General features: G+C 42.2%; 1 protein-coding gene across 3 annotated transcripts in view; it reads right to left on the reverse strand.

Annotated features, from left to right (window-relative positions):
• Positions 1-1110: 1110 nt before the first annotated feature.
• The window catches only part of FMO1 (flavin containing dimethylaniline monoxygenase 1), a 30988-nt gene continuing 17288 nt past the window's right edge, over positions 1111-14810 (reverse strand). For 2 of the 3 annotated variants that reach the window (XM_019424713.2, XM_019424704.2), the window contains 6 exons: positions 13923-14085; positions 9146-9288; positions 6698-6897; positions 5496-5851; positions 4906-4978; positions 1111-2397 (listed from right to left, as the gene is read on the reverse strand). In XM_019424713.2, the coding sequence (XP_019280258.2) occupies positions 2055-2397; positions 4906-4978; positions 5496-5851; positions 6698-6897; positions 9146-9288; positions 13923-14085 (1278 nt within the window). In that variant the 3' untranslated portion in view covers positions 1111-2054. The remainder of the gene's footprint in view (positions 2398-4905; positions 4979-5495; positions 5852-6697; positions 6898-9145; positions 9289-13922; positions 14086-14810) is intronic. The other variant, XR_008424678.1, reaches the window with a different exon arrangement.

Here is a 14810-nt window from a genome sequence, read left to right on the forward strand (position 1 = left end):
TACAGTGGCTCACAGGACTCAGAGAAACATTTTTCTTGCTAGATGATCAGGTTATTATAAGAGGATATAACTCAGGAAAAACTAGATGGGAAGAGATGCATAGGATAAGATATATGGGAAGGAGGGGCGCCTGAGTGGCTCAGTCAGTTGAACATCCAACTCTTTAATTTTTTTAAGTTTTTAAAAACTTATTTTGAGAGAGAGAGGACATGGGGTAGGGGCAGAGAGAGAGGGAGAGAGACTTCTAAGGAGGCTCTGTGCTGACATAGTGAAGAGCCCAATGCGGGGCTCAAACTCACAAACCATGAGATCATGACCTGAGCTGAAATCAAGAGTCAGACCTTTAACCGACTGAGCCACCCAGGCGCCTCAAGCATCTGACTTTTTTTAAAAGACATTTTAATTTTATTTAATTAATTAATTTATTTTCAGAGAGAGCCAAGTGTGGATGGAAGAGGGACAGAGAGGGAGACACAGTCCAAAGCAGACTCCAGGCTCTGAGCTATCAGCACAGATCCCGAGGCAGGGCTCAAACCCATGAGCTGTGAGATCATGACCTGAGCTGAAGTCAGATACTCAACCGACTGAGCCACCCAGGCGCCTCAAGCATCTGGCTCTTGATTTTGGCTTAGGTCATCATCTCATGGTTTGTGAGTTTGAGCCCTCATGGTTTGTGAGTTTCAGCCCGATGCAGAGCCTGCTTGGGGTTCTCTCTCTCTCTCTCTCTCTCTCTCTCTCTCTCTCTCTCTCTCTCATCTCTCTCTCTCTCTCTCTCTCTCCCCCTACCCCACTTGTGTGCGCGCTCTCTCTCTCTCTCTCTCTTTCACAATAGATAAATAAAGACATTGGGAAGGGGTGTAGAGCTTCACGTATTCTCTGAGGACATCACTTCCCCCCAACTTCTCTGTGTTCACCAATCTGGAAGCTCTCTGAACCCCATGGTTTTGGTGTTTTATGGAAATTTCATTTCATGGAGGCTGGCTCCTTGCACTGGTGGAGGGGGTATTTTTCTGTGGGGTAGATCTGATCTGTATGGTCACTGTGCCAGCTGGAGCACCCCATTTTGTTGTATAGGGCATTTTAGGGGAATAAGCACTTACAAGCAGGAACATCCCTTTACTTTTATTAAGAAATTATCTTTCAACATAGTGATTTGATGATTACATACGTTGCAAAATGCTCACCATAAACGTAGTTACAGTTATGTCTGTCAGCATACAAAGTTGTTATAATATTACTGACTACAGTCCCCATCCTGTACTTTTTACCCTCATGACCTACTTATTTTATAACTGGAGGTTTGTGCCTCTTAATCCCCTTCTCCTATTTTGTCCCTTCCTCCAACCCCGTGTCCCTGTGGCAACCACCTGTATTTATGAGTGAGTCTGTTTCTGGATTTTGTTGCTGTTTTGTTTGTTCTTTATTTTGTTTTTTAGATTCTATATATAAGTGAAATCGTATGGTATTTGTTTTTCTCTACCTTCTTTACATTCTTTTAGAAACATTCCAGTGAGTTTACTGAACCCCCAATTCTTTTATGGTCTTTATGAATAGACACCTCATCCCCTTATCTCTTTCCCCCTACCTTTACCCCAACTTGTAAAAAAGAGGTTAAAAGACCACTTGAAACAATCAGTTTTGTTGTTTTTTTTTCCTTTCTTTTTATTTTTAATCATCTGATATCACAAGAGGATTATTTTAGTACAACCAAATCTTTTATGAAGTAGGGAGTTTTAGTTGAGGCCCGTGAAAATAGTTTATATGAGAAAGATATAGGAAGGCTCAGAGGGCTGTCTTTAATAGCTCTCTCTTGTAAAATGAACCTGGAACCTTCCAGCAGCCTTCAAAGGCACAGAAATCTTGGTTATCTGCCTCTAGCACTGGAAGTAGGTGGAGCCGCGAGAGGCCCAGGAAGACCGGCAGGAGGGGACAGGAAGTGGCTTTCACCACTTGCACATGGCTTATGACTGTGAATGCAATGTTGTGTCAATGGCAGAACAGAGCACTGTAAATCTACAGTGTGCATCTGACGAGCCATTTGGGTAATCTTTTATTTATAGGAAAATTAGGAAAATGGCCATAAGCAAAGCTAGAAGGCTTAAGAGTTTAAGTAAGCTTGCAAAGGGAGATGGGGATTCTTGTACACTTCGAGTTTTGGTGACTTTGAATGTTCGATCCCACTGGGTCAAGATGGCATTTCTGGCTCCTTCCCATTTCCCCGGGCCGGTCAAGCGGAACTGGTATGGTGTGGATGGGCCGAAGAAGATGGTCAAGCCCAGGCGTGGGTCCGTCAGGAGCATAGAGAATAGGTTGGGTTTTGCATTGATGTAGGTCAGGAGTTCATCTATGTATGTGATATAATCTGCTTGTAAAGCTTTGCAGTAACACAAGCCAAACCTTTATAAAAGGAAAATGGGGGATAAAGAGAAAGACACAAAGATAAAATAATGATAACCCAGAGCAAGTCAACGTGCCAAAAGTAAACAATGATGCTAGAAAATTTGAAATGTTCTCTTTTGCTTTTCTTTTTTATTTGAGAGAGAGACAGAGACAGAGACAGAGAGAGAGAGGAGCCGGGGAGAGGGGCAGAGGGGGGGAGAGAGAGAGAATCCCAAGCAGGCTCCATGCTCAGCACAGAGCCCGATGTGGGGCTCGATGCTATGAACCTGGGATCATGACCTGAGCCGAAATCACGAGTCAGATCTCGACTGATTGAGCCACCTAGGCACCCCTGAAATGGTTTTTGTATTATTCTCTCCAAGCCCATAGCTGTCTAATGGTTTCATTGCATTTTTTTTTTTTTTTAATACAAGATGAGCTCCTTGACGAGATACTCTATGCATATGGTGCTCCAAATGCTTAAAATGCATCTAGTATTTTTCTGCTTCTTTTGTCAAATATTTAGGAATTTCTAGAAAAAAATTTATTTACATAATTTCACTATTCCTAAATTTTTCTAAAACTCAGTTATTGCTAGATTTATATAATGTAAAGTCCACAAGAATCAATAAGGTGGAATTTCCTGTAATGCTGGTGTTGGTCCTAAAATCACCAGCTGACCTATGTGACAAGAAGCTTTTCCACTGTGCAGCTCTAATTAATTATCTATGTTATAGCACAATTCCATAATGGAGATCAAATCACATTCCAGGTTGAGGGTGAAAAAGAGGCATCTAAAATGTTTTTTGTTATTTTGGGATTTAGCACTTTGACAAGGATAGCTCAACATGAAGTTTGGAAATATATTTAAATTAGAGAAGTGATAAAAATAATAAAAAAATACAAATTATTTTTTAATGTTTGTTTATTTTTGAGAGAGACAGAGGCAGACCATGACTGGGGGAGGAGCAGAAAGAGAGGAAGACACAGATTCCAAAGCAGGTTCTAGGCTCTGAGCCATCAGCACAGAGCCTAAAGCAGGGCTCAAACCCATAGACCATGAGTTGAAGTTGGACACTCAACCGACTGAGCCACCCATGTGCCCCAGTGATAAAAATGTTTAAATGCAGTGATTTATTTATTATTATTTTTTTAAAATTGTTTAATGTTTATTTATTTTTGAGACAGAGAGAGACAGAGCATGAACGGGGGAGGGTCAGAGAGAGAGGGAGACACAGAATCTGAAACAGGCTCCAGGCTCTGAGCCATCAGCACAAAGCCTGACGCGGGGCTTGAATTCACGAATCGCGAGATCATGACCCGAGCTGAAGTCGGACGCTTAACCGACTGAGCCACCCAGGCGCCCCTAAATGCAGTGATTTAAAAACTTTCTTTTGGTATCAGAAAGCATTTTTCAAGTGATAATTTATATTAAAGCCCAAAACAGACTAACAGTAAACAAAACCAGAGATGTTTTAGTTGGGTTAGGAGTGAGGATGAGAGTCGGTGGGGTGGGGGGGGGGGGGAGGCCAACACTCCTTTATTTTCTGCTGCTTCCCTTCTGTAATCCCTGGTCCTTGAGTGTGAGCCAGAGAGCAGAGAACAAGTGGAAACTTCTCTAGGGAACAGGGTCAACAAACTTATTCTGGCAAAAGGTCAGATGGTAAGTACTTTAGGCTTTGAGGGCCATGTTATGGTCTCTATCTCAACAACTCAAAAGCAGCTACATGTAAATATGTACATGAATGAGTGTGGTTAGGTTCTCATGAAATTTTATGTATGGCTACTGTGATTTAAATTTCATATGAGGCACCTAGGTGGCTCAGTTGGTTAAGCGTCTGACTTCGGCTCGGGTCATGATCTCATGGTTCGTGAGTTCAAGCCCCATGTGGGGCATTGTGCTGGTGGTTCAGAGCCTGGAGCCTGCTTTGGATTCTGTGTCTCCCTCTCTCTCTGCCCCTCCCCTGCTCATGCTCACTCTCTCTCAAAAAAGAAGTAAACAAAAAAATTTTAAAACAATAAATTTCATAATTTTCACATATCACAAAATATTCTTTTATTCCAACTCTTAAAAAACATAAAAGTTCAAGTGGTCGGCAGATTTGACCTGCAGGACATAGTTTGCAGAATCCTGACTAGAGTAGAATCTAAATAAAACAATAGAGTTGAATACAGATTGGTTGAATGAATGAATAAACAGACCCTTCTAGCATCAGAGGGGATAAACACAACTCTTTGCCTGCTGATTATGAAAAAGGCGTGGAATAATGTATCTGGTAGATGGGAGTTAATTGTATTTGGTTTAGAATCCAGACTCCATGTGGCGCTAGATAATTATGGTCTGAAGTGACGATTTTGGGACCTTTAAACTTTTCAGTTCCCCTTCTCCCCACTCTCCTTAACAGGCTATGCTAGTTCTTCCCCCCCTCTAAATCTCAGGCGCTGCCTCATGTCTCTCTGCTATTGTTTTACCAATTTGAGTCATGATTCAAAAGGATGCATAAGGAGTTAACTAAGTTAACTCACCCACTGGGTTTGTTTTCTTTTCTTGCATTGACTTCCTCAATCATGACACTTTGCGGTGGTAACTTATTTATACCTGTGAAACAAACAAAAAAGGCAGTTTAACTTCAGGCCTGCTTGCTTAGTGGGTGAAGATGTTTTATTACTGCTTATCTTTATTCCTGGTACCCAGCGACTCATCTGTTCTCCTCCCAAAAATATTAGCTGCCTACAGGGTTGATGGTAAGTTTTTGGTAATAATGCTACCAGCTGAAAAGTTACAAGCATCTGGTCATCTCACTAGTTATCTGATACAACATAACCTCAGAACTGAATTCTGTCACTTGACTGAAGTTTTATACTTTAATTGAACCGGTTAATTCAGTGAAAACAACAGACAGACACAACTTGTATTTTTTTGACCCCCGATTTATCTTTTGTGCTGGTAATGGCTCAAATTCATTCTGAGTGTAATTCCATGAAGAATAGAATGAATCCTGCTTTTAAAGATTCTGTTGTTTGAGATAGGAGCTGGGGACGCTCTCAAAATTTCTGGTATCCAAAATAACATAGTAAACAGAAAACATATGCCCTGAAATTTCTCATGCACGTACCTTTTAGGACTCGAACAACCCATCGTGCTTGGGTCTCTCCAGTGGGTATGATGGAGCCCAAGGGTTTGATGAGGCCAATAACAGCCAGGGTTGGCTTTGGCAGATGTGCAGGGAAGATGTACTTGTACAGTGATGCCTGGCCATTTTCGACTTTCACTACGGACTCATCAAGGAAGGGGAAAGCAAAGGTGTATCCAGTGGCAAAGACAATGATATCAATGGGCTCTTCCTTTGGGGTGTTGTTAAATACGACAGAGTTTTCCTTCACCTCTTTTATGCTTGGCTTGATGAGCACTTTCCCAGTGATGATACGGCCTGGGAGTTCATCATTTAGCACAGGCACTCTCAGCTGTGTCCTAAAGAGAAACATGGGCAGGGAAGAGATGTGCCGGTGACCAGTGTGGCTGGCCCTTCCACCTCCTTCCCTTCCCTTCCTCATTCTGGGACTCTCCCCTTGGCCAGGCAGGAGGTGCCAGTCTTGGGAGAAGTGGCACTCGGTAGGGAGCTGTGTGCCCTCAGTGGTGGCTTGGGTACACCTGATCCACGTTGGTCCAGAGTGGAACCTGGAGGAAGATCAGACGAGATCTCTGGGCTACGATGCCAACCCCGGGAATGGAGTATCCTTGTACCGACTCAATGAGAAAGTAAAACCGTCTGTTCTTCTTAATGGGATAAATTGTAGGCTGTAACTCAGACACAGACTGAGTTAAGTACAGACTGAGGTCAAGGTCGTCTTGACAAGGGCAAGAAGGCACTGCTGCTGGAGAGATGGGCAGGGGCCACTACAACATTTGATTCTTCCCACACAGGGAAACAAGCCAAGCGTGTTGCTTCTACCAAAAGAGTCGTAGACAAGTCATTGTCTTTCGAGCGCTGCAGCTGAGGGCCACGTAACCTGCCTAGGTCATCGAGCTCACTTATCACTACATGAGCTTGGGCAAGTGGCTGAACTTTGCCAAGCCTCGGTTCGCCCACAGTAAAAAGAAGATTAAGTAAGACTTTAAAAAAGGGTTGTTGACAAGATGCAATACCTAGTTTCACTTACCAAGAACTCAAAATAGCTAGCTATTAGGAAATACACTGGGATGAAGTTTTCCTTCACGTTCGGTCGATATGATGTGCTGCTGCCTGGTTTGGCTGTGCCAGTGGAGGCACAGAGCCTCCTCCTTCCTCACAGCCCTCAGCAGATACCCGCCGTTTACCTGTCTTCCGGTACCAAGCCGTAATTTGCATGATGGAACCAGCTGTTCATCTTTCTCGCCAGCAGCCAGTTCACAATCGGAGTTGGGAGAGAATTTCTGAACATGTTCTGAAACCGAGTCGTGAACACCATGTCCCACGGGTACCCTGAGTCGAAGACTCGACTGATCACCCACGCCCCGCCGGTGGTGCTGAGGAACACCTGGAAGCAGTCAAAGAAGCCACTCAGTTTGACACAGTGAGCCCGGCTGGCTTCGCCAGAGAGTCAAGAGGTCTCATCATTGGAATAGCGCCCGAAAGTCTCCCTCCCTCGAAATACATCCTCCACAAGATGGTTTTGGCTCCTCCGGCTCCCGTGGTAAAGTTATTCATTTGAGATAACGGTTTGGGCACTTAGAGTATTAAAGTGCCTTCGAACATATAACTGAGCACTTATTATCTGCGAGACACAGTGCCAGACACCTCCGTGAGTGAGCTACTGTGGCAACCCAGGGCGAGCTCAAAGTCTCGCGTGAAAAAGCAGCGAGCGGGTGGGTACAGTTTTGCATGCTGGTAATTGTAGGTCATAAGAACAAGGTGTGGCAGCAGGTGAATCTTGTCTATAAAGAGTTTCAATAGAAACCACTGTTGGAACTGACAATACGTTTCAGTAACACAGTTGGTTTTGGTGAATTCCTTAAAAAACACTTTTTTTTTTTTTTTTTAACAGGTTAGCTGTTTGAGTTCACCAGCTGACTGAGTTGGAAATTTCCACATGATAAGAGAGATAGAAATAATATGAATGGAAATAGAATATGCTACCCACATGTCTCCTGTGGGGGTCGGAGTGGATGGGACTGTGTTAATTTTTATTTCAGGACCTCCTTTCTCTTCTCTCAGGATGTCTCCACCAAACTGCGAAGTCTCTCCAAATCAATCAACCAATCAATCCGTTTTTTGAAAGCTCCCGAAGGGAATATCAAAATCACATTCCCAATCCTTTTCCTTCATAGCTATTTTTGCTCTTGCATTATTATTTTTAAAGGTTTTATTTTTAAGTAATCTCTGTATCCAACATGCATCTTGAGCATACAACCCCAAGATCAAGAGTTGCATGCTCTACTGATTGAGCCGGCCAGGCACTCCTCACTCTTGCATTCATTCATTCATTTATTTATTTACAGAGCAAGAACAAGAGAGAGAGAGTGCACAACCCAAGTGTGAGCACAAGCGGTAGAGGGGCAGAGAAAGAGGGAGGGAAAGAGAGAGAATCCTAAGCAGGGTCTGCACTGTCAGTGTTAAGCCCGACATGGGGCTTGAACTCACAAACCATGAGATCGTGACCTGAGTTGAAATCAAGAGTTGGACACTTAACCGATTGAGCCATCCAGGTATCCATGACCTAATTATTTATACTTATTTAGTTGGCATCTGTGTCCGCCTCAACTCTATGCTCCATTATGGCAGAATCTTGCTTTTTTTTTTTTTTTTTTTGAGAGAGAGGGCTCAAGTGAGTGAGGGGCAGAGAGAGAGGAAAAGAGAGAGGGGGAGAGAGAGAGAGAGAGAGAGAGAGAGAGAGAGAGAGAGAGAGAGAGAAGTGGGACTCACACTCACCCAATGCGGGACTCAAACTCAGGAACCTTGAGATCATGACCTGAGCCAAAGTCAGATGTTTAATTGACTGAGCCGCCCAGGTGCCCAGAAATCTTGTTTTTATTGTATTTTTCCGTGATTCCCGCTGTGCCTGGCACAACGTTTGGCACATCAGAAACAAACAACTAATATGTATTTGTTTTTAACAAGTGCCAGCTGAGGAACGTTAATTACAATTATTACATAAACTTTACTAGGGAGAGATCACTGTGTTGGGGCAACATAGCTGGGGAGGTACAAGTGGATTGTAATAAAGGGGAAAAGAGCACTGAAGGGAGGGGTGTGGTATGAGCAAAGGGGAAAAACACAGGAATTGGAAAAGGCTCAGAGTAGTGGGAGATAAAGTTGAAATGGCACATTTGAACCAGATTAAGGAGAACTCTATAAAGCAGGGCTAATCCATCTGCAATTTATTATTATCATTATTTTCGCTTTTGTTGCTTTTATTTTATTTTACTTTATTATTTTCGTGAAAAGAGTTTCCCCGTACATTTTGGCAGGATTGAGGAGCCAGAATAGCTTTTCTAGCTTCTGTTGTTTCACAAAGTGATTAAGCATGGCCTGTGCTTTCTCAGATCTGCCTCCTCTGCTAACAGCACAGAGACTCTCTCTCCCTCTCTCTCTGCCCCTCCCCTGCTCGCTCTCTCTCTCTCAAATAAATAAATAAACAAACAAACATTAAAAAAATAAAATTAAAAAATCTGTTTTTTTTGTATGTGTGTGTATTTTAGGCATTTTTATTACTTTCATCTTTTGTCACTGTTTGGCTGAGGCATGCATCTTAAGCTACAGTTTTTCATTAGGTAACATCAGGGTACCTTTTCTGCCAGGTGGCTGGCCTCCACAGCAATGTCTGTGCCCGAATTCCCCATTCCAATCACAAGGACTCTCTTGTCCTTAAATATACTTGGGTATTTATACTGTCGGCTATGAAAGTACTGGCCTTTAAAGGTATTTATACCTATAGAAAAAAAAAGTCAAATGAAGAATTTTATAGGATCAGTAAACGAAACATATGTATTGCTCCATTAATAATATCCCTTTGATTGGGGCGCCTGGGTGGCTCAGTCGGTTGAGCATTTGACTTTGGCTCAGGTCACGATCTCACTGTTCGTGGGTTCGAGCCCCACGTTAGGCTCTGTGCTGACCGCTCAGAGCCTGGAGCCTCCTTCAGATTCTGTGTCTCCCTCTCTTTCTGCCCCTCCCCTACTCGTGCTCTGTCTCTGTCTTTCTCTCAAAAATAAATAACCGTAAAAAATTAAAAAAAATAATATCCTTTTGATGGATTATTTTGGTTGTTTTTAATAGCATGCTCAATTTTAAGAAAATCCAAAATGTGAATACATGACTTTGTAAGACACAGAAATGAGTGATTATTTATTTAATGGAGGTACTTATTCCATCTCACTAGATAGGCCTCTGGGTTTATTTGCTACTAAGTTGAAATATCATGGCATAAAGATTAATTAAGCCATTATTACCAATTTTATTTATTTATTTATTTATTTAATTTTTTTTTTTAAATTTATTTTTAAGACAGAGAGAGACAGAGCATGAGCAGGGGAGGGGCAGAGAGAGGAGACACAGAATCCAAAGCAGGCTCCAGGCTCTAAGCCGTCAGCACAGAGCCTGACACGGGGCTTGAACTCATGAATTGTGAGATCATGACCTGAGCTGAAGTCAGAGGCTTAACCAACTGAGCCACCCAGGCGCCCCTATTTATTTTTTTAATTTAATTTTTAATTTTTTAAAATTTACATCCAAATTAGTTAGCATATAGTGCAACAGTGATTTCAGGAGTACATTCCTTAGTGCCCCTGACCCATTTAGCCCATCCCCCCTCCCACAACCCCTCCAGTAACCCTCTGTTTGTTCTCCATATTTATGAGTCTCTTCTGTCTTGTCCCCCTCCCTGTTTTTGTATTATTTTTGTTTCCCTTCCCTTATGTTCATCTGTTTTGTCTCTGAAAGTCCTCATATGAGTGAAGTCATATGACTTTTGTCTTTCTCTGACTGACTAATTTCACTTAGCATAATCCCCTCCAGTTCCATCCACGTAGTTGCAAATGGCAAGATTTCATTCTTTTTGATTGCTGAGGAATCCTCCATTGTGTGTGTGTGTGTGTGTGTGTGTATACACCACATCCTCTTTATCCATTCATCCATCGATGGACATTTGGGCTCTTTCCATACTTTGGCTACTGTTGATAGTGCTGCTATAAACATGGGGGTGCATGTGTCCCTTCGAAACAGCACACCTGTATCCCATGGATAAATGCCTAGCAGTGCCATTGCTGGGTCGTAGGGTAGTTCTGTTTTTAGTTTTTTGAAGAACCTCCATACTGTTTTCCAGAGTGGCTGCACCAGCTTGCATTCCCAAGCCATCATTACCAATTTTAAAGTAGATGGAAATCAGTGATAGAATTAGTTTGTTCTATTTACTAATATTTGACTATCTAGAGCTTCTCCCAAGCAAGGAGCAAGAGCAGAGAAGTTAAAGGGAACTATGAGTCAGCGCCTCCACTCTTTTCAGCAAACTGTTTTTGGCATCTATGTGCTTGGACCTGGGCTAAGTTGATATTAGAGAAATAAGATAAACAAAATGTGGTTCCTATTCGAAAAGATCCGTGTTGGCTGGGGAAGTTCACTGAGAGCTCACCTTGGTGACCGACTATAACACAGACTGAGTTTGCTGAGGCAGCAAGAGTTGGCTCTGAGAAAAAGGGATCATGTTTGCCACGCTGGGGTTAGCTCTACTGTTCTACTCAGAAAGGATATCTCAGGCAGTTGATGCCAAATGTCTCACTGAAACATTAAATGTGAATGGAGAGTTTTGGAAAATACTCTCAGAGTTGCATAATACAAAAAGTTAAGAGGTGCTGTACAAAGAACCTTTTTTTTTTTTCCCAGAAAAAGTGATAAGACACCTAGATTCTCAGGGGATAAATATCGATGCTTGTGGCAAATAGCCTTATCAAGGTTTGGTTCACCCTTAGTTCACCTTGAAACATTAGAAATCTGACATGAATCTCAGTTAAAACCCACCACAATCCCGAGCACTTAGAATTTAATAATCATGCAGCCAAGTTCAAATATTAATTCAGACAGGGCTCATCACAGATCAGAGAATGGCTGACAAGGGAGAGCTAGGCAAGTTTAAGGAGAATCATAGAATTATTATCCCTGGATGCTAAATTACCTTAGATTTTTCTCCAGATTAGGGTCTTTTGGATCAGAAGTGAACAAAAATGAGACTGTGTCTGAGTCACCTATCACACTAATATTTTCCCCCCTTTTATCACAGGAGGATAGAGCAGGCACTTTTTTTAGGTGAATGTGGTTGTGTTAGTAAACACACCAGAGTGTATATATCTGAATGATTGATTACAAGTAGTTATTTTGGGAGGTTGTACATTTATTCTGTGATACCTATTATTTTTACTAAGACTTTTTGGAACATCTTTGGAATTGACTCCAGACAATGTGCCTCCAGGGGTGCCTCAGTGACTCAGTCTGTTGAGCGTCTGACTCTTGATTTTGGCTCAGGTCATGATCTCATGGTTTGCGGGATCAAGTCCCATGTCAGGTTCTGCGCTGATGGCGTGGAGCCTGCTTCGGATTCTCTGTCTCTCGCTGCCCCTTCCCTGCTTGTGCTCTCACTCTCTCTCAAAACAAACAAACAAACAAACAAACAAACAAGAACAATGTACCTCCAGACACATCTTTTCAAATGTCTTCAGTAAATCTGAATTTTTCTAATAGTTAATGATGACCCCAGGAATTATGTACAGACTAAGTAAGTCTGTTGTGAGGCAGAGAGAGAGTTTGTGAGATTTCGAGGACTCTTTTTCAAGTCTAATGTCACAAAACCTTGGAACTCAAAAGCTCCTTAATGGTTACCTACCCAGGGATTTCAAATGGCCAATTGGTAGTAGCCGGTGAGATATTGAAAAGGTCTGCAAGTCCCATAGAGCTCTGTTTGCTTGATTTGTGGTGTATGCTGTTGGATAAGGTGGTCAATTTATGGGCAAAACCCCAGAGGCTTAGAAAGGTTAACCGGAAGGCCCAAGGTTGTATAGCTTGTTAGCTGTGTAGCCTAGAATCTGTACCTCCTGGGTCTCAAGCCCATCCTATTCAAATTGAGGACACTGGTTCAGTTGCTTTCTGGGTACACCTTATCCTAATCTGACCTGACTTGAATGACGTCTGGAGGGCAGACCCAGCACCAATGGATGTACGTGAGTTGTTGTAAAATAAGCATTTGTATCATTTGCAGGTCATGTGTAGACTGTGATTCCTCTGCTGGACTCCTATAAAACTCTTTTCATTCCTTCCAGACAGGCTACATGTTGTCATATCCACCCCTGTATTTTTAGCACTTTGTGTAATTTGGCGCTATTGGTGCCAAATAAATTCAGCGTATTCTCTTTGTCACGGAACTTTCTGGATTCTTAGGGTGATCTAGTACCAGGCACTCCCTCCTAGGAGTTTGGAGGGGCTTGCCTACTTAGGGATTTTCTCCGTGGACAAGAGCCGAGAAAGGATTGGGTTGTCTTGTGGGGTGGCTATTGATCCTCTCTCAGGGATGTTGGGGAATAGTTCCTTATATCGTGGACTTGGGGCTTTTTGATTCAAGATTCAATTCCACGGCAGTTTTCAGGATGTGCTTCGTCCTAACTTGGCTGGACTTGCATAAGCTCTTGGGGCACGGGAGGTGTGTGAGTTTATTGTAAGACAAGACTTGAGATCGCTCCAAGTCATATTTAGATGATGAAGAGAAAAATTTCCTAAAGTTTTAACTTCTTGAAAACTTACTGTGGATAAAATAAACCAAATCATTGTGTTTTTTATTCCCTCTGCATTGTACTCCAATGGAAATTTGACATAGATTAACATGAATCATGTTTGCAAAAACCAGATAAGGAAACTGGGACTCAAAGATGACTTAACTTGCCTTCTAAGATTCTTTTCTCTGTTGACTACTGACCCAGTGCTATAAACGTCTGATCTAGGGGGGTGGGAGGGAGGGTAGGGTGGGTGATGGGTATTGAGGAGGGCACCTTTTGGGATGAGCACTGGGTGTTGTATGGAAACCAATTTGACAGTAAATTTCATATATTAAAAAAATAAAAAAATAAATAAAATAAATAAAAAAAATAAACATCTGATCTAGCTAAACCTCTATGGAACAAACGAACAAAAATCGCACTACTTTTTAAAAAATTTATTCACTGATCGACCTTTGTGGCCTCTAAACTCAGCTTTGGTTGCGTGCTACTGCTGAGGCTAACAACTTTGTAAGCATCCAGTGTCTTAGAAGACTTTCGGAGTGTTGCCCATCGCTTAAGGAGGGACATTGAACCCCAGTGAAGCATAAAACTGCTTGCAAGTAATTTGTTCCCCTCCTTGGCACTTATAAATTGTTTGGAACAAATGAAAGTCAAAAACTGGCCAGAAATGCTGGTTAGAAAAGATGCCCGTTACCTTACAACTTTAACTCTTTAATGGAAGAACCATAGAAATTCATTCCCGGACCAAGCCAGTATCGTGATGGCTCCCACGAGACGAATTAAGGTCAGGTTCAGAAAACCGTACCTGGGAAAGAGTCCAGTGGCAAATATGGGTCAGTAAGAAAACCAGTGCAGACCATGACGGCATCAAAGATGGCAGACCCTTGCTTTCCTTCATGCTGAGTGACCACCTCCCATTGGCCAGTGACAGTAAAATCTGGGCATTTTGTTACACTGCAGACTTTAGTCTGAAAAAAAGAGTCATAGTCACAATTAATTGTTGTCAAGCTGCTAGTAAGGGCTTGCTGGCCGACATACCAGTTGACATTTCAAATGTTCTAGAGCATAGGCTAAACATAATCAATAAGCATAAACTTAGAAATAGAATCAAGTTATCAGATTAACCATAATTTTCTGGATGGATGTATTCTTTTTAAAAAATATTTATTTTTGAGAGAGAGAGAGATTGAGAGAGGGAGAGAGAGAGAGGGAGAGAATATGAGTGGGGGAGGGGCAGAGAGAAAGGGGCACAGAGGACCCAAAGCGGGCTCCACCCTGACAGCAGAGAGCTGGATGTGGGGCTTGAATTCACCAACCGTGAGATCACGGCCTGAGCTGAAGTTGGATGCTCAACTGACTGAGCCACTCAGGCACCCCTGGATGGATGCATTCTAAGAGTTGTAGAGGGTTACTTAAGAGAAGTGATGCGATCCAAAAATTTTGAGTGATTTGTTCAAATTCTCATAGTAAGTGATAGAACCAAGCATCGCGGTCTTCTGAAGTCTTTTTCATTTTTTTTTTTTCTGTTACGTCTATCTCTCATAAAGCTGTGCTTTAATAAAAACATGGATGATATAAATTGGAAATATGAATTTGGTCCCAAGTATCTTACCTTATGAAAGGTCCTGTAGAATATGTTGTTGACGTTTTCCCAGATCTTGACAGCTATTGATAAGTACTAACTTGATGGCCT

The sequence above is a fragment of the Panthera pardus genome, unplaced genomic scaffold (assembly GCF_024362965.1).
Source record: "Panthera pardus isolate Hobbes unplaced genomic scaffold, ASM2436296v1 HiC_scaffold_21, whole genome shotgun sequence".
NCBI lineage: Eukaryota > Metazoa > Chordata > Mammalia > Carnivora > Felidae > Panthera > Panthera pardus.